At 39.8% G+C, this 21,437-nt stretch overlaps 1 protein-coding gene across 6 annotated transcripts in view; it reads left to right on the forward strand.

Moving 5' to 3' along the window:
* Positions 1 to 21,437, forward strand: part of Klhl32 (kelch like family member 32) — a 219,375-nt gene that overhangs the window by 184,418 nt on the left and 13,520 nt on the right. For all 6 annotated transcript variants that reach the window (XR_013107284.1, XM_076924066.1, XM_076924068.1 and 3 more), the window contains 4 exons: positions 42 to 768; positions 13,912 to 13,970; positions 17,228 to 17,420; positions 19,522 to 19,616. Coding sequence is in view for 5 of the 6 variants with exons in the window: in XM_076924066.1 (XP_076780181.1) it covers positions 42 to 768; positions 13,912 to 13,970; positions 17,228 to 17,420; positions 19,522 to 19,616 (1,074 nt within the window). In the remaining variant the exon portion in view is untranslated. The remainder of the gene's footprint in view (positions 1 to 41; positions 769 to 13,911; positions 13,971 to 17,227; positions 17,421 to 19,521; positions 19,617 to 21,437) is intronic.

A 21,437-nucleotide genomic window follows, 5' to 3' on the forward strand; every position in this document is an offset into this window, starting at 1 on the left:
ATGTGTGGTTGGTGTTCTCACCTCACTTCCTTCTGTTTCAGCTAGCTGTGAGGTGGCTGGAACACAACTGCCATTACCAGCATATGGACGAGCTCCTGCAGTACATCCGCTTCGGCCTAATGGATGTAGATACACTCCACACGGTTGCCCTGTCCCACCCTCTGGTCCAGGCAAGTGAGACGGCAACTGCCCTTGTCAATGAGGCCCTGGAATACCACCAAAGCATCTATGCACAGCCTGTATGGCAGACCCGCAGGACAAAACCGCGATTCCAGTCCGATACTCTTTATATTATTGGTGGGAAAAAGCGTGAGGTCTGCAAAGTCAAGGAACTACGGTACTTCAATCCTGTGGACCAGGAGAATGCTCTCATAGCCGCCATTGCCAACTGGAGTGAGCTGGCTCCCATGCCGGTGGGAAGGAGCCATCACTGTGTGGCAGTCATGGGGGATTTCCTGTTTGTAGCAGGAGGAGAAGTGGAACATGCCACTGGCCGGACGTGTGCAGTGAGGACTGCCTGTCGCTATGACCCCCGCAGTAATTCCTGGGCAGAGATAGCACCCATGAAAAATTGCCGGGAACATTTTGTGCTGGGTGCCATGGATGAGTACCTCTATGCAGTAGGGGGCAGAAACGAATTGCGCCAAGTTCTACCTACAGTTGAAAGATACTGCCCCAAGAAGAACAAATGGACTTTTGTGCAGTCCTTTGACAGATCCCTTTCGTGTCACGCTGGATATGTGGCTGACGGCCTTCTTTGGATATCAGGTAGAGTATGCCTACTATGTTGGGTTTAGTGAAAAACGCTTTTGCTGTGGCTTAAATCAAAAGATTCTCTTCTGGAGAGTGGCCCCAAGTAATTGAACAGTTGAACCAACGATGCCATTTTTAGCTAATTACTCTATAGAAAACCATGACATTGGGAATATTGACCTTTCTGTGGTTTTCCTGAGTGGTGACTGTTGTAAACATTCAGGATGAAAATTACGGAGCTATCACGGCTGTCTCTCTGCCGAGCCTTGTATTGCTCGTTGTCAGCTCTTGATTATCTGTGGGGTGAAATCCACAACCACTGTTTTACTCAAGTCTTTTGCTTCTCCTTTCACTCTTGGCTGCCCAGCTGGGAGCCATTTCTTTGGAGGCAGGAGAAATAAAACCCTAGTAAATCTAATTGGCTGAGTATAAGAAGAGAGTCTCTTCCAGGGATTAGCGCTATGCTGTCTGTGGGCGGGATTAAGTTGCTGACAAAGCTTTTGGGTTATCTGTTGAGTGGTAGTTACTGGAACCATTCATTCCTGCGTACTCTCCCATTCTTCCTGGCTGGATATCTATAGGAAGTTTAACGTCTATTTGCGTTTACTCTTTTCACTTAATGTTTAAACAAACAAGTAAACACCTTTTGCTTATGGAAAAGCTAAGGAGACTAGTCTAATTACTATTATTATACTATTTTATTATACTATTTTATACTATATTATACTATTTTATAGTATAATATTATTATACTATATTATATAATTATACTAGTCTAGTATATAATATAACATAGCTTGAGGAAGTAGCTGCTCATCTTTGTCCACCCTGGCATTCTTCAGCACCTACTAGCTGCCATGTTGTTGTGCAGAAGTCTATGAATCATGCGTCATCCGTCTTACAACACCAACCTGTGTCTTCTGTTCTGAGCGGGGAAAGCTCTTCGTCTCTCAGTTGGAGGATATCCATTTTGTAACCCAGATAGAACCTGGGTTTCTGTGTCGCCAAGAAAACATAGCTAACAGAATGATCCCTGGGTTAGATGGTAGAGGGCAACCCTGATGCTCAGACTTGGATGAAACAACAGCATTAGGAAGCAAAGGCTTCTGGGATTTCCCCAGCTGCCATTCAAGTTTTGAAAATGTCAATTTTGACAAAATCATCCCTAGATTAAATTGGTTTTGGTTTTTTTTTTCTTTTTTCCTTCTACTATCTTCAGTAACCCAGGAGAAAGACAGTCAGAGCCTCAGTTTCACTGGCTGAGGCCTGGGTTATTTGCATTGATGTAACCTATCTTATATTGGAATTTAAGTACTTGATGCATGGAGTAAAGTCTAAGTATGTGATGAGGATAACTAAGAACCCAATATTTACTGGTCCTATATACCAAATAAAAACATTAGAAATTAATGTATATATAGAAATACTTCACTAAATCTTATTTGTTAGTAGCTCCTTCCCTTTAAATATGTATTTTAACTACTAAAAGAATCACCAGGATTGTGGTTGGTTTTGCTGAAGAAATTTCCAAATGGCCGTGACTGAGACTTTGCTAATAACGGGAGCAGGTCTGGATTTTCCTGAACACAGAGCAGTGATGGGTTTATGAAGTCAATGCACTTTTTATTTTCTCCCAATTTACATTTCTTCTTTTGACTCATTTGGTTTTCACATGTTGCTAATGCAGTATACTCTTAAAATTTGCAATGTGCTTTCTAAATTTTGCATGAATTTCACATAAATATTTTAATAAGCATGTCTTGTTTGGCACGGCAAAATACAGCTTTTTTCATTTATTTATTTATTTATTTATTTATTTATTCATGTTATATCCCCATATCATCCCCTGTTCTCCTAGTCCTCCCTCACATCCTTGGTTTTCCCTTACATAGTCATAACGCTGTGACTACTCTTCCTCTACCCATTTCAGTGATGCTTAAGAGAGCAGACGCTCAGAAACCTGGCCTGACCCACCATCCTGAGATCAAGTATCTTCCCTTTCAATAAGGGTCTATGTTTTCTCTTTCCATTTTCTTCATCTATCAGCTTACTGTCTATCTTATTGCTACCTCACTCTGCTTTCCGCCTACTGTGAAAGGAAATATGTTTTCTTTGTTCCTTGAACTAACGAAGGCTATCTGTGTTAACCGTATTTAATGAAAACAATCAGAATTTTCTCAGGCTTGCTTTTCCCTACTGTGCACTTGAGATGAGACGCTCACTTCCCCGCATAGAATATGAGACCTTTAATTGGAAAGAAGAGGAAATCACCAGTGACATTTCTAATACCTGTGGTTGCCTGCCTTTTTCCTCGGGCCTAGCTTATAATAAATCAATTGTGAACATAACCAGGAGTGTGGAGGGCTGGCTGTGTTTGCTCAAGGGCCCCTTTAAAAGGAGACAAGATTCTATCTTCTTGTCTCTGATTTGGAAATGTTAGCTTGGTTTATTGGAACAGATGAAAGTGCATGAAGCTAGTTCTTAACATTGACCAAATAATCAAGTATTTCCACTTGATAAAGGAGGGTTGAGTCGTTGGCATCCTCCTGGTACTCTGCAAGCTTTGTCAGGGGTAGGGGTGGTATGGATTAATAAGAATGTGGATTGAAAAGGCTTAGTTCTGTTTCCTAGAACACAGAATGAATGTGTCCTCAGAGACTTGGTATTCGTAGCATACTTTTCCCTGCTCTGTGCCCACTCCTATTCTATCTATTTGGGGTCAAGGCATTTTGAAAACTGTGCTCAGCTTATCAGTATGAGAACCAGAGAATTCAGGAAGCTAGGTTGGGTGGCTATGCCCATTAGCATTTAAGATGTTAGAGACAGTCAAACTTTAAAGGCTTCTGTAGCATTTGACACTGTGACCTAGTTCACAAGTGCTCAGTCACATTTCTGTTTGAAATCCACCTCGCCAAAGTAAAATAAGCATTAAATATCCTGTAGCTGTGTTTTAAAATTGCATGCTCTCTGTTGTACAGGATGACATGTGAACCACTAAAAAGATTCTTGTCTGTTTGTATGAAGGAAAATTAATCCGTGCCCATCTTGCAGAATGTATCTGTTTATTTTCATCAGATGGCTGCAAAATAGTGAGATGCTGACCATGACATTCGTGCCTAAAACTGGAAAACAAGACAAATGCTACAATAGTTACTCCAAAGCATCATGTCGTATTTCCTTGATTTTTCTCAGTAAATGCTCTATCCCTTTATACTGTGGTGCTGTGCCATAGATAAATATGATTAACTCAGTAAACATACCTCCTGCCTTGTAGAAGCTGACAATCAAAGGCTTTTATTTTTATTTATTTATTTTAGATATGTCACCAACAAATGAACCTTTGTTAACCCTTCTTTAATTTCCTAACAATCAGTTTATTTTCATCTTAGTTGGGTTTAGATGAAGCTTGTGTTGCCCCATTTTAAATCACTTTAATTTATTGAATCTACTGAAAGAACTTTGAGTTTTCTACTATTATTCTCCAAAATTAAAACATGGTAATTTTTAAATAATGCTGTTAAAATACCATAGCTTTGGTTTTCCTCTATCTGCACAGATATTATTATGTTTGCATTTAAAATACTGGGAACTAAGAATAGGCATGGTTAAGACAGTAGAGTACAGTTACTCACAGGTGTGAAACTTACTCTATTTCTCATCAATCATGAGATGCTGAACAGGGTCCCTGGCTTCTCAAAGTCCTATTCTGGTCTCAAGCTGGAGCAGCAGAATTGGATATAGTAGGCCATCTCAGTGGGTGATGGTGTGGTGCTGGGAGCCTTTCCAGGGTACAGAAATGATGTGAACAACAGGAAGTAATAATTTTCAAGGTGACATGCAAAGTGGTATCTTGGGCCCAACTGGCACCACCTCCTCTGGCTGCTTTCTGTCATCCATTTCACCTCCCTGACTTTCCATTTGAATATTGTCATTTAATCAGTTTAGTATTGCCCTTCTTCTCTTTTCTGAAGCACAGCGTTGGACACTCCTAGCTTTCTGCTTTGCTTGTGTAGTTGTCCTTCAATAACCACAGGGGATTGGCTCAAGAACACACACACACACACACACACACACACACACACACACACGGTTACACACAGTTGCTAGAAAAGCCCTCCAATGGAAGATGGAAGGGTTGCAGGAGGAAGGGGAGAGAGATGATTTAATTATATCATAACCGCAACAAGTAAAAGAACAAATGGGAGGTTGACATCCCTCATATGCCCAAGTTCCTTATTTAAAAGGGCAGAGTATATGCATAAAGCCTGTGCAAATTGTCCTGCATACTGCAGTGTAGATGTTATGTTTATTGTTAGACAACAATGACACAGAAATCTGTATGGGTTTGATACCAGCACTTTGTTTTTTTGTCAATTTTTGTGAAGCCATGTTGAATCTACAGATGCAAAAACCCTGGACACAAAGGACTGACAGTTTCCAGCCAGCTGAGACTGTAGGAGTGTTACCAAGAAGACTGGATGGGGCATCTTCTCAGTTTTCCAAGCACATGACAGTTCTCAGCATCCTGTTCCCTACTGGGCCTCTTTCCTACTCTGCTTTACTGGTATTAACCTGACTCCATTTCTTAAGACCCTTTCCTCTGACTTAGACAGAGGACCTTGCCTTCTGTTTTTCATGGTAAATGCAGAGGGGATGATGAATTCCAATGGGAGACAGATTGGCAAATGAGCAAGACACAGTCTGGGCAGGGACAAGAGGCATCATGTAGGAAACATTACCAAGGAGGATGATGGGCTGACCCTCTAGAAGAAGCCTCAAAGTGCGAGGCACATGGGGTCAATGATGGGGAGGAGTTTGCATCACCAGGGCACAAACAGGAATCCACGATAAGCGAGACTTGTCTGAAATGACGGAAGCACCACAGTCCAAAATATTTGCCCTGCATTTTTCAATTACAAACATTTCAGTGAAAAGGATGTCTGATGAATGGAATATGGAGAGAAGCAGAGAGCTATGGTTAAGGGGTAATGAGAAAGTAAAAATCTTGAATTCCAGGTACAAGCTACACCGGCTGCTCGACTCTGATTCCCATGGACACTGCATCATTGAAATTTCATCCCTGAGTCAGAGCTCATCGGATAATGTTACAGTTATTGTCTGTCTTCCCCTATACGCCTACCTATGGGAAGAGATTGTACAGTTTCTGGGGCATACATAATCCAATCCTTGTGACAACAGCAAAGAGAAATTTACCTGAGAAAAGAGAGTGTAATGAGAGAAGAAAATCCAGATCACTAGAGGGGCTTTTCTTTTTTGAAAGGATGCAGATCCACTGAGCAAACTTGTAAGGAGAGATGTAGGAAATAGAAATATTTGGTCATTAAACTCTGAGAGCAATTCTAGAGTGCCAGAAATGAGAATTAATCCAAGTACTGACCACAAATCCTAGTGTCCTGAAGAGGTGTGGGGGGGGGGGGGCGGGGGGGAGCTGGGACAGTGAAGAAAAAGATTCTCAAACACTAAGTCCAAAGAAGGGAAATATGGGTGTGGGTCTGGGTACCAGTGGTGAAGAGCAGAAGCCAGGAGTTCCCTGTTGATTGATTCAAGTGAGATCTTGATGATATCTTATCCAAGATTAGGTGGTGGGCTGGAGGAGAGGGCTGGAGGAAAAGCCTCTGAGAGAACAGGGAACTGATTGGTTTTTTAAAAGGAAGTTTTCAGAACCTATACCAAGTTTGAAAACTTTTGTTATCTTTTGGTAGTGCGTACAGAGAGCTGGGAAAGGCATGCCTTTGAATTATTAGATGATAAAAGGTTTCCACATTAGAAATAGCCCAGAGGCTCCTGCAGGAAGGTGTTTAGCAGCCAGCACCTCAGCTAGTCTAGTCAGGGACAGAGATTATGACCCTGGAGGTGTCTCTCACAAGGGAGCCACACAGGTTGGAGCTTGATAACTTGAATGTCAACTTCAAAGTTTCCAGTGACCTGGAATAGCCGATACAGATGAAATCTGTGTTGTTTTATAATCTAGCATGCTGGTGGGCCCAGATATCTCATGTTCCTCCTTTACTTCTGCTCAAACCCCCACCTTAAACCTTACTCCCCTTCCCACACACACACCTTAAATCTCCACCATCTGAAACAAATTAAAACAAACTTTGCTGCTGAGCTGAGATGGAAGCCAAACAGAAATGAGTTATCCGGAATGCTTTTAAGAGAACTAGGCGGTTTGAAGTAAGGAAAACATTCAGATCTTCTACACCCTGGAAAACCAGTGAAAGCTTTAATGCCCACCTCACTTAGCTGGGCCCTGAAGATCATTTTGTTTATCAATTTATTGCTGTCTAAGAAATAATACATAAAGAGGTCCAGTAACTTCCAGGTCAAAGGGCTAATATTTTACAGGATTTGAATTCCATTTCTGGTTTAAAAAATAAGGCTTTCCCACTAAACCATACAGCCACTAGTTTGTTTGTTTGTTTTGATCACTTTTGGTGAAGGTCTGAGAAACACATCCATGACATAGCTCTAAAAGTAAACGATACACAGAAAAAAGATGGTGCCCTGGTATTTGTTGTTGTTCATCAAGAATGAACAATGCTTGATTATCTTTAGGTGCTCACTTTTCCAGCGAGCACAGAATTAAGACAGATAGGGTTTTTTTTTTTTTTTTTTTTTTTGTCCTGTCATTGAGTTTTGAAAACATCAACATCATCCTGAAGTTAAAATGTGAGACGTCATTTAGCAATATGCAGAACCACACGGTAAAGGACGATCCTGGGTAAGAGGCTTGTTACTCGCTTTTACCATAACAATCTAACTGCCTTTAATATTAATTGCCTAAAATTAGCCTTTTAAGTTGAAAACTCCAGGCTTTTTCTCCTAAAAAGAGTAGCTTTTGACTTGACAGGCTCTTCTGCATCTACCACAGAGGAAGCTGAGAGGGACCACTTTATCTGTGGGCAGGGCGAGGTAGGAGGTGTAAAGCTACATCATAGCAAGTGGCTGAAGAATCCGGTTAATGGGGAGGAGGCAATTAAAGACCCAGTAAGAAGCCAGAAAATTACTGGAGATTCCTGCATGGATTCTGGAACTTGAGAATGAAACCCTCCTGACAGTATAGAGAGATTTTGGAGGCAGGATTTTGACTCCCTACAAAGTGAGCACAGCGAGATACAGTGGATATTTGATGAGATTTTAAATGGCAGGTCCCCCTAGTTGACAAAGCACTTTGGTAGATTTCACTTATTTAAAACAACATATGGTACACACTTTACCTCTTTCTGGGTTATAAATTTGTGCTTGTTCACTCTAGATGGCATAAACATCACTTGCATGTTCAACAGCAGCAATCTTTTATAGATACTTTATAAGTTTGAGACTCCTTTTGACAGGTTTTAGCGTATTAATTATACAACCATTTGCATGAGCCTCTTAAGTGTGAAATCATAGGGCTACTAGTTTTAATTTAATACATTGTTAAATATTCAACAAGATAATTTAGTATAAAGACTCCTGGTTATAATTACTTACACAGCCTTATAAGCATCATAAAATATGGACCATTTATCGCTTATAAAAATAGATAATAAACTATATTGTTTTGGCTGGGTATGGTGTCTCCTGCCTATAACATCCAACACTTTCACAAACGAGGATGGTCTTGAAGGACTGCTGTGAGTTCAAGGCCAATCTCAGCTGCACAGTATGTTCTAGGCTAGCCTGGGCTAGAGAATAAAACCTTGTTTCAAAATAAAAATATTTATGTGATCATTATACCGATTTTGTATCTATTCTACATTGCATCTATTCTCATCGTGCCTCCTGTCTCAGAGGATAATAGGTAGCTTAATTCTATAAAAATGATTAATAGGAGCTCATACTTAATATTGCCACTTTGGGGGTAATTAAAGTATGAGTATGAAATTGGGATATGTTTAAATAAGAGGAAATTGAAACCATTAAAGAAGAAAAAAGGCCAAGTACAGTAGCCAATTAGTCTACTTGTAGAGAGAGAGAGAGAGAGAGAGAGAGAGAGAGAGAGAGAGAGAGAACGAACAATCGGGCCTGCAGAGATAGCTCAGTGGGTAAAATCCTTGAGAGAATTCCAGTCTCAGAATCCAAGTAAGAATAAACCAGGCCTGAGATCAGGTACTTTGTAGTCCCACTGTTGAAAAGTGAAATGAAGACAGGCTGATACTGGTGTTAATACTGGTGTTGCTAGCTAGCCAGCCCCTCATCTACTTGTGCTCCAAGCCATTGAGAGAATCTTTCAGAAAGAAAGAAAGAAAGAAAGAAAGAAAGAAAGAAAGAAAGAAAGAAAGAAAAGGAAGGAAGAGAGAGCAGTGGATTGTGCCTGAGGAATGGCATTCAAGGTTGTCCTCTGTCCCCTGTCTTACACACATACATGCAAGCATACTTTAACACACTGCAAAATGCATTTAATAATTCAATGTCCTTTGCAGGAAAATGGTAAGAAATTTTGATAAAATGACTACAGAATTGTAGCAAATGTCTCCTCTCCTTCTGGACTGCTTATATACCCTGGGTATTAGTCATCTAAGCCTCTGAGGGAGATCAGAATCTTCATTTTGCTCATGAGGATCCTGAGGTTGGCTGTGGTACACGACTCCCCAAAGATAGAATCACATTCCTGTTCCCCTCAATGGAGTTGAGGAAACCTCATGCTAGTTCCCCTCAGTCTTCAATTTACAGGCAGAATTTTCCATCTTTGGAGGAAGAAGAGGCTCAGTTCTGCGCATGTTGCCCTCAGTTGTGTCCTTGCATTTTCTGTGGTGGAAACCCCAGGGCTCTCCTTCTAGAATGAAAGCATAGGACTCCCTACTCACCAAAAGGGCATTTCTTGGTTTAGCAGGGTTGGTAGAAGGTGGGAACGACAAAAATAACAAGACCTGTCAGATAGATGACTCAGTTGGTAAAGGTGCCTGACAATGTCTAGAGACAGAAGTTTGGTCACTGGGCCCTTACATGGTGGACCCAAACTAGGACCTACTCTGAGCAAAGCAAGAGCCCAGCTGTTTTAACCCACTGCTTTGTAGATACTGTCAGCATTGGCCATTGCTGCCCTGCACATGGTGTGAGCACTTAGCATTTCTTGGTAGCAGAGACAAAGGCTGTTTGGCAGTCACTTGTCATCCATCCTCTCTGGTATGCATTCATCTGTTTGACACAAGTTTTGCGGCGAGCTGTACGGGGAAGCTTAAGAAAAATGCTTTCGTCTTGTCTTGATGATAAAATGTGTTTCTCACTCATGGTAGCGTGGTGGTAACTTTTCATTCCTCCTGGCAGGTTTTAAAGACTTATTTGACATTGGGGGAGCCTGCAGTATATCTTTAAGGTGCAGTTCAAAAGTAAAAGACAAGGTTGCTCATTTTCAATTTTGGCTGAGAAGTCTTAACTTTGACTGTGACACTTCAAAGTTAGAGAAAACTTGGTCTTAAAAAAATGGATGCTGATATGAGATGGCATATTTAATGACAGCTGTATCTATAGAAAGCTGTTAAGATGCAGATTATCCCTCCTGGGGTGGGGGAGGGAGATCAAACTGCCAATCTATAAAATATACTCGATAGAAGAAGGAAAGGAATCTATCTGTGCAAGTGCTTTGATTGCCGGGGACAGTACAGCAGCATGTGGCATCATAACCTAGAGCAGACAAATCAGCTTGATGACTTTCAAAGCCAGGAATACTGCTGCAGGCAAGGGTACTCCAGAGTAGGAGAAATTAAAACATATAGAGACTGTTATTAATTTCATATCTATTTTTGTATAGTCAAATCTGTATGCAAATCCTCAGCATCTCATTTCAGCAGATTAATCTAAAGTGAAGAGTGGAATGTGAAGCGAATGTGATGATGAAGCTCTTTGGAATAAATGTGGCCTGAAAACTTGGATGCTCCCTGCAAAATTTATTTTTTTATATATATATACTGCGAAGCAATGGATTTGTTTATATGCTCATTTGTAAATTACTTCAAAAGGAAAGGCAAGAGAGGCAATTCCCCCGTTTCTCTTTGCAATCCTATCTTGGCAAAAGCTACAGCCCCAGGTTTGGCAGGCGCCTCCTGTGTCTTCCCATTCTAGAGGTAATCATGCCGATAACTAACTGGGACTTTCATTTTTATTCCCAACTAGCGATCCAATATCTCATTTCTGAGCAGTATCATATGAGAAAAAAATTTTGTGCAACGCTAAGGAATCTAATTATTGAGTGCAGATTAATAAAAATCATATTATGGATGCATCTGTGGAAGTGAATAAATAACAACTCTGAACAATAATTCTGAAAAGCATGGTGATCAGTTGTATACCCCAAGGAGCAGAGGGGGTGTGGTAGCCACAGTGTAATTCACCGACTGTACATTTAGTATATAGTGCTATAAATTTGTTCCGTATTGTCATAAAGTGAGTTACCGCAATAGACTTTATTTCTAAAACAAGCAGAGAAGCTTCTGGAGTCTCACAGTAAGAACTGGGAGCCTGGCCTCCTGTTGGCTTTCAGTTGGATAAATGATCAGAGGTGACCTGGACATTAATCTGGTGATTATGGCCCTGAACACAAACACTGGCATTCTTTCTAACCTGGAGCACATGTGTGGTGTCAATGGATTCATGTATTCTTACGTGGTTATGCCAAGAGAGAATTCTTCAACATTCTGTTTTTAACCCAACAGGAAGCAAATATCAGAGGTAAAGGAAATACAGCTCTTATTTTGATCTACAGCTTGACTCTATGTTGCGATTTCAACTTCAGATTTCTTAAATGTGGTTTCTTTTCCTTATACTCCATTTTAGAAACGAGACATTCAATAAATCCAGAGAATGCTTTCTTTAAAAACAGGAATCTCTTTCCTTTCTGATCACCGTAGATGAAGCTTTTGTTGATTGTAAAAGTGGTCTCTTGCTTTGTATAAATAATATGTATGTTAAAAGGTGATTGAAAGCTATAGAATTACCTTCAAAAAAGAAGTCTCCAGTTAATACTAGCAACCATTAATTACATGGAGGATTCAGTCTCTTTACCAGGGCTTAGGAAAATGATTGGCCTGGACAAGTGCCCATCCCTTTATGTATCTAATAGTATTGGTATTAATTGATTAATCTAAATCAGCTTAGAGTTACATATTCATCTTTTGGATTCTGATTCACTTAACTCTTAATACTGGAGTTGATGGTAAAGACCTACTCAGAGACTTTATACTATCAGAGCAAAAACCAAATTGCTGGGTGACAGAAGACAGTCAAGGAAGACAGAGATGGGAATAGAGTTTTTTTGTTTTGTTTTGGTAATCAGTTCTATGGAAAAATGAGGTTTTCTTCAGCACCAGAGTAAGCAAAAGGAAGGCTGCTTGGTGGGTACATCAAGCACATTCAATCATTCCTCAAATTGCAACCTTTTCCTCTGTAATTAGGTCATGTGAACTTGCTAGTGGGTGCCTATCAAAGTGAGAGACTCATTTCCTCTCCTAAAATCTGGGGGAAAGGACATCCTTTTCCTTGATGATTATATTTCAAAGAGATTTAGGTCCTTAAAAAAGATATTCTTGTTTCCTAAAAGTGGCATGTGTCTTAAAATAATTGACATTTCAAAGAGACAGAGAAAGTCATTGCAGTTATACCTAGTCTAAAGTAAATGAATTTTAACAAGCAAGGTCAGGGTCTTAGCATCAGAAAGCAGCCTAAGCTAAGAGAATGCTAAAGCCTTGTGGTCAGTCTTATAGCTATATATCTTCAAAATTAGCAGGGAAACCCTATAGGAACATCTTTTGCGTCTGATCAAATTTTCAATCTGTATTTAAGAATCAAGTCTTTCTGATACTTGTTAAGAATATTCTTTTATACTATCTGCAGCTACTTATGGGCGGTATTTATAAAGATGGGTATTGTGTCTCCACATTCCCATTGTTAAGAGTAAAACTTAAACTAGAATTAAAGATTTCTTAAGTGCACAGGGCTCATTGCACATGCTTCATTGAAATGAAGCGTGTCCGAGTTGAATACCCTTCATCCCAAATGCTTGGCACTAGAAGTGTTTAGACACAGTCAGATTTCCAGATAGTTGTATATTACGATCAGATGCTTTACGGAGGGCAACCATTTCTAAACACAAAATTCATATAATGTTATACACAGAATCTGAGGATGGTTTATATATCCTGTTTAGTGTTCCTGTGTCTTTACTGTGGCACCTCACTTGAGGTCAGATGTGAGATAATATACTTGTGCTGTCATGTCTACATTCAAAAAGTTTCAGATTTTGAATGGTCTTCCACGTATATGGGGAAAAAATAGGAAAAATCAGTTTAATGTATTGACTTTTGTGACTTCTAATTAAATAGAAAGTCTGAAATCTCTTAGGGATTAGACCTGTAAAAAAGGATGTTTAACAAAATTTGAAGTCATTGCACTGGAGACCTTTAAAGCATGCTGCCCCATTTGGTAGTCAGTAGTCTCCAGCTTCACTTGTCATAGTAAATGCTTGGAATGTGACTTATCTGTGCTGTATCAAGTATACCCTAGATCTTGAAGATTTTTGTATGAAAAGAAATTCTCAGAAAATTTTATATGGATTTCATATTAAGATAATATTGTTCACCAAATTGAGGTAAGTAAAAATACATTATTAAATATAATTCCTCTGTTTTTATGTTCTAATGCGGCACATTCATGGGTATTGTTATTCTCTCCAACGTACCATTTACCTCATCTTTTGATAGATGATGACTTTTGTTCTACGTATGCTTCCAAGGAAATAGCAAACTGTCACCTTGCTAATGCCCAGAGCTCAGAGCTCTAGCACTGCCAACTTAGCTAAAGACAGGGACAGTCTATACAACTCTGTCCCTAGAATAAGTTATATAGAGAGAAATTTCATCTGTATGTACTATGTTCGCCCCAGTCCTTTATCCGGCAATGCAAAGCATCTTGCTAGAATTCTAGGCCTCTGACACCCTCTGTATACCCATTGGTTGTTCTCAAGTGGATTGCTACTGAAATGCTCTAGAAGAGGAATCAGCTTCGACAATACATTTTTTAATTGTGTCATAGGTTCACTCTGAGAGCCTGCAAACAAATACTCAACAGTATCTAATTGTCTCTTAAGTGTAGCTCACACTTATTTTGAAAGACCTTGTTTCTTCTTTGTAAAAAGCTCTAAAATGTGCTACTCCATTACAGGTGGAGTGACAAACACAGCACAGTATCAGAACAGACTGATGGTATATGAACCTAACCAGGTAAGATGTTCATAGGAATGTGTTACCTTAATTAAAATGCATTTAAAAAAGATCTCCACGGGAATTATTCATTGGAATGCCACCATATGCACCTTCAGCTACATGGGGAAAAGAAAGCATCTTGGGAGAAAGCCTTTGGTACCTCGTTATTTTCAGACAACTTCAGCTCCTCTAGTGTCATGCTGTATGTAATCCCACAGAGCTTTGCATACTGTAGAGAGGACTTTGATTGTAGCGATGTCCTTCTGTAAGGGATGCCATTGGGGGCAGGAAACATCACTATGACCTTGTTATTCTCAAATTAAATAATGTCGTTTGACTTAATATAGCCAATGGTGTTCTATGTCTAGGACAAACACAAATGATATGCATATGAAAGTCTGGGAATGGTGCACGTCTAATAGCTGGGTCTTCTCTGTGCCCTTTTGATGCATACATAATTCCCCTTTTCCCCTGGAAGAAGAAATGTTTTCTATTTTCTTTTCCTTGTGTCAAAATATCTACAAACCGTGCAAATATGTCTTCTGAATGTTGCCCTTTCCATGACTTGGATTTGATTGTGACAGTATTCCAACATGTCGTGACCTGGAAGTTTACTGTCCATTAGCACAATATTAGGATTTGAAACAACAGGTTGCCTTTGGCAGGCTGCATCTGGGTCAGTACCACAAGTATGTGCTTAGTGTCCCCAGTGTTTCTGCTGCGTTTTTAACAATGGCATGATTGAGGAAGGCATTTCTCCTTTTACAAGTGTGTCTCCTGATATTATTAGAAGCTGTAGATTGCAGAGCTCGGATGTTCATGGGTCAGCTGTCTCAGGAGGGATCACTAATTGCAGAAGCCTGAGTTCGGTGCACACATGGTTAAGGAGGAGGACAGCATTAACACTGGTGAAATGAGTTCTGTTTCATGTTTGTACACACATGCTCTTTTTAAAAAATTCTGCTGGCATATTGTTTACGGTGGATACTGGCAAACATCACATCTGCTTGCATCTTGCTCAGAATCTCAATAACTCTATCATTCAGCCCTGATGCTTATTTCTCTTCTAGGCCTTTGTGGAGAGTCGATAATGCCTGCCATCTGCCACAGAGCACATCGCTACCTGCCAACAGGCAGGCTGGGGTGACCTCTGCTTCCCCACTGCTGATTAGTATTCACACGCTAGCTTATTAGGAATGACCCCACCAGGCCTCTCGGCTTCTTTGCCTTTGCAGCGGGTGGTGGCTCACCTGGCAGGCACTGCAGTGAAGGAAGCTAAAGATATAATCAGGGGATGTAGGCAGGCTTTGCAAACCAGATGGCATCTACAGTCTTGTGGCAGGAGACTGGACTGCTAATGCAAACACTGATTCCTAATACCGTAATAGGTTATCGCAGAGAGAGCACCCAAGATAAGCATCATCAGAATTTTTAAATTCACTCAAGCATAATGCATTAAAGATATTTCTTAGCAAAATGTTCGAAATCTAGCGTTGACTATTTATTAAAGGCTGTATTTGATTGAGGAAGTTCTATGTTCAGAGGAATCGGACAGTATAAGCCTCTCAGACTAACAATTTCTTTTTTGTCTGCAGTTTACCCTGAGAGATAGAAATGAGCTAATCTCCATCTATAGCAAATAAGTACCACGATATATGTGCCTAAAGTGAATAAGGGACACACTATATGTGCCAACAGAGAATAGATGACATATGTCTATAGTGCAGAAGTGTACAATATTTGTGGCTATGGAGAATGAATACCATACTACGTGTGCCCATAATAAACAAATACCACACTGTGTGGCTATGGTAAATAAATACCACAGTATGGGTGCCTGTAGTGAGTAAACGTTATATTACATGTGCCCACAGGGGATAAATGTCACACTCTGTATCCCTATAGTGATAAGCGCCTATACTATATACGCCAATGTTTATACAAGCATGTGCTTGTAGTCTGCTTGTTCTCTGCAGCTTTGTGAACTGGTGAAATTTTATGCATACAAAACATCGTACGACTTTTTCTGGCACAAATCCAATTTTGTCTTGGCAAAAAGGAAATGAAGTTCTTCCTATATGTTGAGTGTTTATGGAAAAGGAAGTGGTTAGGTTTATTTACTGATCGATCACTTGGTTTACTTGTCTGTCAATTAGTTACTTGGGATTTAAACTTAAAGCCATGGTTGACAGTCATATAGTTTTAAAAATTGTATTGCATCTTAAATGGGACGCTTACGTTAAAGGGGGGCTGGTCATAGCTTTTCTTATTATTGAGGATGATCTAGAGTCAAATATCAAGGATTTCTCCATTCTTTGGCACTGTCATATAAAGCTTGGCCTTCTACCAATATAAATAAATATGTCTAACCTAATTACCCTATTTGGCAAAAGGTATAATTGTAAATATGTTAAGACATGAGAGGATTCAGATACAAAAGAAACAGTAAGCTTGTTACTGAGCCAAGAATTACCTTGTCCTCTGACCTCATGTCAGTTTTCAAAAGAATAGAAAAGTAACCCTCTCCCTAACTTCTGTGGAACCTTTGTTACTTGATGTTTATAAGCCCCCCCACCCCCGATTTTGAGGCAGGGTCTCACTATGTAGCCCTGTGTAACCTGAAATTCAGTATATAGACAAGATTGGCTTTGAACTCAGAGAGATCTGCTAGCCTCTGCCTCATGAGTGCTGGAGTTTAAGATATGCACCACCACTCCTGGCCCTAAGCAAGCCCTGTATTTTTAAAACAGAGGGCATGCACTGGACACTTATTATATGTGAGGCATTTTCTAAGTCATAACTGGCTATCATGTAAGTTTTATTATCTCAATTGTAACGCCAAGGGATGAGCATGAGGAGGGGAGGTCAGTAAATTGCTTAAGATTGCACATGAACTATGGCTTAATAGTCTCCATCTGGATGGTTTTAATTATTATACTATCTTCTATACTGTACTGACCATGTGCTTAAACCTAAGTAATCTCCATGAGCTAAGGATCATGAAATTTTATAATCACATTATAAAACGTAAAATGCCTTATAAAATGCAAACCTACCAAAAAATTTTAATGTAAGCTCCAAGTTAGAATTGTGTATAGTTTTTTTTCTTGTTTTTACATACAAAACATATATTTCAACACATAAATAATATGCAAATTAGATGTGGTTGATACTAGGGTTCGTACTGTTACTGAGACACTACTGCCTTTGGTATTTGTGAGGTCTCTTTAACCCAATGCACTTGTTTTCTTTCTTTCTTTCTTTTTTTTTCTCAGAATAAGTGGATAAGTCGGAGCCCCATGCTACAGAGAAGGGTCTACCACTCCATGGCTGCTGTCCAGAGGAAGCTTTATGTTCTTGGAGGCAATGACCTAGATTACAATAATGACCGGATTCTTGTACGTCACATAGATTCTTACAACATTGACACTGATCAGTGGACACGCTGTAATTTCAACTTGTTGACTGGCAAGTATCTCTGGTTAAGCAAATTCAGAACAAAAATAGGGGCTGGAGGGGTGGCTAAGTAGTTGAGAGTACTAGTTAATCTTCTGTAGGTACAGGTTTGATACCCACCACCCTGTTAACAGCCCATAACTATCTATAGTTCCAGTCTCAGGGGATCTTAGGTCTCTTTTTGGTCTCCATAAGTACGAGGAACACATATAGTAAGTACACAGGTATACATGTAGATAAAACACACATACAGATAAAATACAAAACATTTCTTGAAATGTCTAGGAACAAAAACAAAAGCATAAAAAATTGAATAGAGATTCAGGACATCCCCATACTTGTTTCACGGACAGCCAGAGTACAATGCTAAGTATTATGTAAACAATGCATAGTACAAATTGTTTCAGTTACCCAGGAAGACATGCGTGATTTGTAGCTAAAGGCAAGACTTGTTCAGGTTGCTGGGAGTCTAGTTTCTGCCTTGCCTCTGTTTAGGTTTTCATAGGACCAAGAGAAGCATATCAACTCACTTTTCATCAATTGATACTCATACGAGAACTTTGATACCTGTAGGAGGAAAAAGGCACCAAAAGAGTTAATGATACATTTTCTTTTAAATGTCAGGGTCTCATGTACATCAGAATGGCTGGAATCTCCTCCTCCTCCGATCCTCCTCCTCCTCCTTCCTGCTTTTTCCCAGGGTTAGAGTTGTGTGTCACCATGCCTAATTATACACAGTTCTGGGACCTGATTGTCCTAGGCAAGGACTCTACTAACTAAGCCGCATCCCCAGCGACAGGAAGTAACTTTTATTCTGCTTCTCATTGCTTAGTTCTTTTTTTATCTCTTGGGATTTCAGGAGGATGGTGGTCTTCATTATTTCTCACTGCTGTATGTTGTTTCTCTGTGTAGTCTAGAAATTCAACTGTACGGCTGCTTTGTGCCTAACAGCTGCATTGCTGGCCATATATCCTGACCCATGTACTTCTACAGAGCGATCACTGGTGTGTCCCCGACACATGCTAGAAGGGAATGGAGTGAATGTAGGAATAATGTACTTACACTGCTGTTCTAGATGGAGCTGAAAACTCTCTCTTATCAGCTCCCGTGGTTAATATCTACCAATGGTCATGGCCAGGCTGTTTTAAGTCAGAGGAAAATCACAAACTATAAGTGGTGGATTAAAGTAGTTCTGGAAGACATTTAATATGCTTAGTGATCACGCAGTCCTCCCTGGAGCTGCTGCAGGTCCACACCAGGGGTCTGCATGTTTCGTATCAAGCCACTCCTGTTTTTACAAAATGATGTCTGCCTGTTGTAAGTACTGATCTCTCAGGTAGAGTAGAATCTCAGATCCTAGATCCCTGGCTCTGTGATTCTGCCTCCAATTATTACGCCAGTCAATCCGGTGTCAGCTCATCAATAAACAGAGACTTTCACTCTCCAGTTGCCCCCAGGGAAGAACGTGTGGTAGTGCGTTATTCTGTCTTCTCTCTTGACAAGGGAGGAGAGTCCTTTCATCATCTTGGTGTGTCGGTATCTAGGGACAGTGCAGACTAGTCTCCGCTTGGGAACTTTAATATAATTTTAAATGTGTTGACTATGTAAAGGAAGAAGGGCAGCGACTATCTGTTTTGTCTGCCATTTGTCTTCATTTGAGGCATGGGCTCTGTTTTATTGCCCCAGGGCTGCTGCTGTTACTTTATAAAGGTAAGAACTAGACTGTATTTGTACCCACAAATATTATATGGAGCACAAGGAATGCTTTACATATCTAGAATATCCCTTATTTTCACCACCATAAACTAATGGCAAACAGAAAATAATATGGAATTGTTGGTTCTATATAGCTTACTATTGCCATATATAGTGCTACATTTATTAAGGTTTGACTAATATATTTTTGGCCTGGTCCTAACAAAACATGGATTTACTCTTTAAGCAGGAGTGGCTAATTCATTTTAGTTCTGGAAACAGTGATTAATTGCTGCAAAATTCCTGTGGAGTATACAAATATGCCACAGGGGAAAATTGTATCCCTCGGTGGCAAAAGGGTTAATTAAAACATGCAAGAAATAGAATTTTTCTTTTTATTTAATTCTCTTTACTTTAGGCCAGAATGAATCTGGAGTTGCTGTCCATAATGGGAGAATATATTTAGTTGGTGGATATTCAATTTGGACAAATGAGCCTCTGGCTTGTATCCAGGTGAGTGGTTGAAGTTCCTTTTGAAGTTTCTGCAAGTGGTTCAGCGAGGTTATGTTTTGCAATTTAGCTGCAGAAGGAGATATTTATGTGTAGAGAGAGGCTCAAGGTCCCTTTCTTTGTGTAGCTAGTTCAGCCTGTATCCTATCTTGTAGATATGATTCCTACTAAATGATTGAGACCTTTTAAAATTAAGCTGGGCACAAGCTTTAAAACATCTATAAAGTATACCAAAAATGGAGAACTTTGACTAGCTTACTCCTTTTTTAATACATTTAAAAAAAAGAAAGAAAGAAAGAAAGAAACTTTGGCAATAGTCACTTCGTACTCCTATAATTTTAAAGATACCCCATCTTCATGAATTTTGTATATTATAGTTTGTTCATTTTCATAATTGTTGCCTGCAGAGGTTGGCTTCCATTCTGGCAGAGCATCCTAGCATTAGTGGTTTCTGGGTGGTCTGATAGGATAGCTTCTGCCCCAAAGAATAGCCTTAGCACTTCACAAGAGAACGCACAAGCTTGCCTTGGCAGGGAGCCAGCTGGGTCTCTCAAAGTAAAAGACTTTGTTGCTGTATGTAGCAACGCTCTGTCTAATTCTTACTGGTTTTCTTTTTCTTCTGTTCTCTGGTAAACTCTTGATGTATCTTGGCCCCAACTTCTCTAACATCCTTGAAATGACTCATATATATATATATTTTTACCTGATCTGTGGGGAAACTTTTGAAAACTGTTTTTTAATAGTGTTTAATGTTACAAAATGAGTCTTGCATTGTTGTTGTCGTTGTTGCTGTTGTTGTTATCATTATTGACAGGTATCGCTATGCAGTAATGGCTTGCCTGGAACTCATTATGTAGACCAGGGGTGGCCTCAGACTCTAGAGATCTGCCCGTCTGCCTCAGAGTGCTGGGATAAAAGGTGTGTACCACCACACCTGGCAATTCTAGGGTTTTAGTTTTCAGTCATATCTCATAAGGGATATATGCTCGTGTATTCCATAAGGTGGCATGTGCTTTTCCTGTTGTCTGCTTTCAAGATCGCTGGTGTCCATTTGGTGTATTATGTTGGCTATATTTCTCCTTTATTTTCCTGCTATAGTTTAATCCTTTCTCCTCTTGCTTTGTCTCACCTCAAGTTTTCCTGAGGATCTTCCATCTCTCTGTTATTCCCAGAGCTCAAGTAGATAGGAAAACTTGACTGGCCTCTTTAGCTGACTAGACCTAAATTTTACAGTGACTCGATAGAATTAATTTTTCTTAGCACATGGGGAATGTTCACAAAACTCTATCATGCTTCACAGTTAAAAATATTAGTTTTATATATTGCCAATAAAATATAGGTAAATTTGAACCTAACAAAAAGCAGACTCAAACCTATCCATACCTGGAAATGATAAAACACACTGCCATGTAGCTGAGTTGACTGTCACAATGAAACAAAGAACCTTAGGACTTTGTAGTAATAAAAGCAGTATATAGCAAAACATGGGACAAATGTAGCTTAAGAAGCCAGAAAATGAATTTAAAAATAAATTCAAAGTAGACAATAATAAAGAAAGCAAGGTAATGACTAGGAAACAATAATGCAGTAAAAACATATGACGGTAAGAAGCACATGGATATGCTAACCAGCAAGCGCTGTTTCCTCTCACCCCGGAGGAGTGGCTTGTCTGCACTCATGCATGTTTTTGGCAGTTTTCAGTCCTAAGGGTTTTCTTTACCACTCTTCAGAATTGAGAAGACACTGGATAAGGCGGGAATGTTCCGTAGTGCCAGGATGCTACATTGTAAGTGGAGTTAGGAGACTTCATTAGATTACTTTTAC

This window comes from Arvicanthis niloticus, chromosome 25, assembly GCF_011762505.2.
Source record: "Arvicanthis niloticus isolate mArvNil1 chromosome 25, mArvNil1.pat.X, whole genome shotgun sequence".
Classification (NCBI taxonomy): domain Eukaryota; kingdom Metazoa; phylum Chordata; class Mammalia; order Rodentia; family Muridae; genus Arvicanthis; species Arvicanthis niloticus.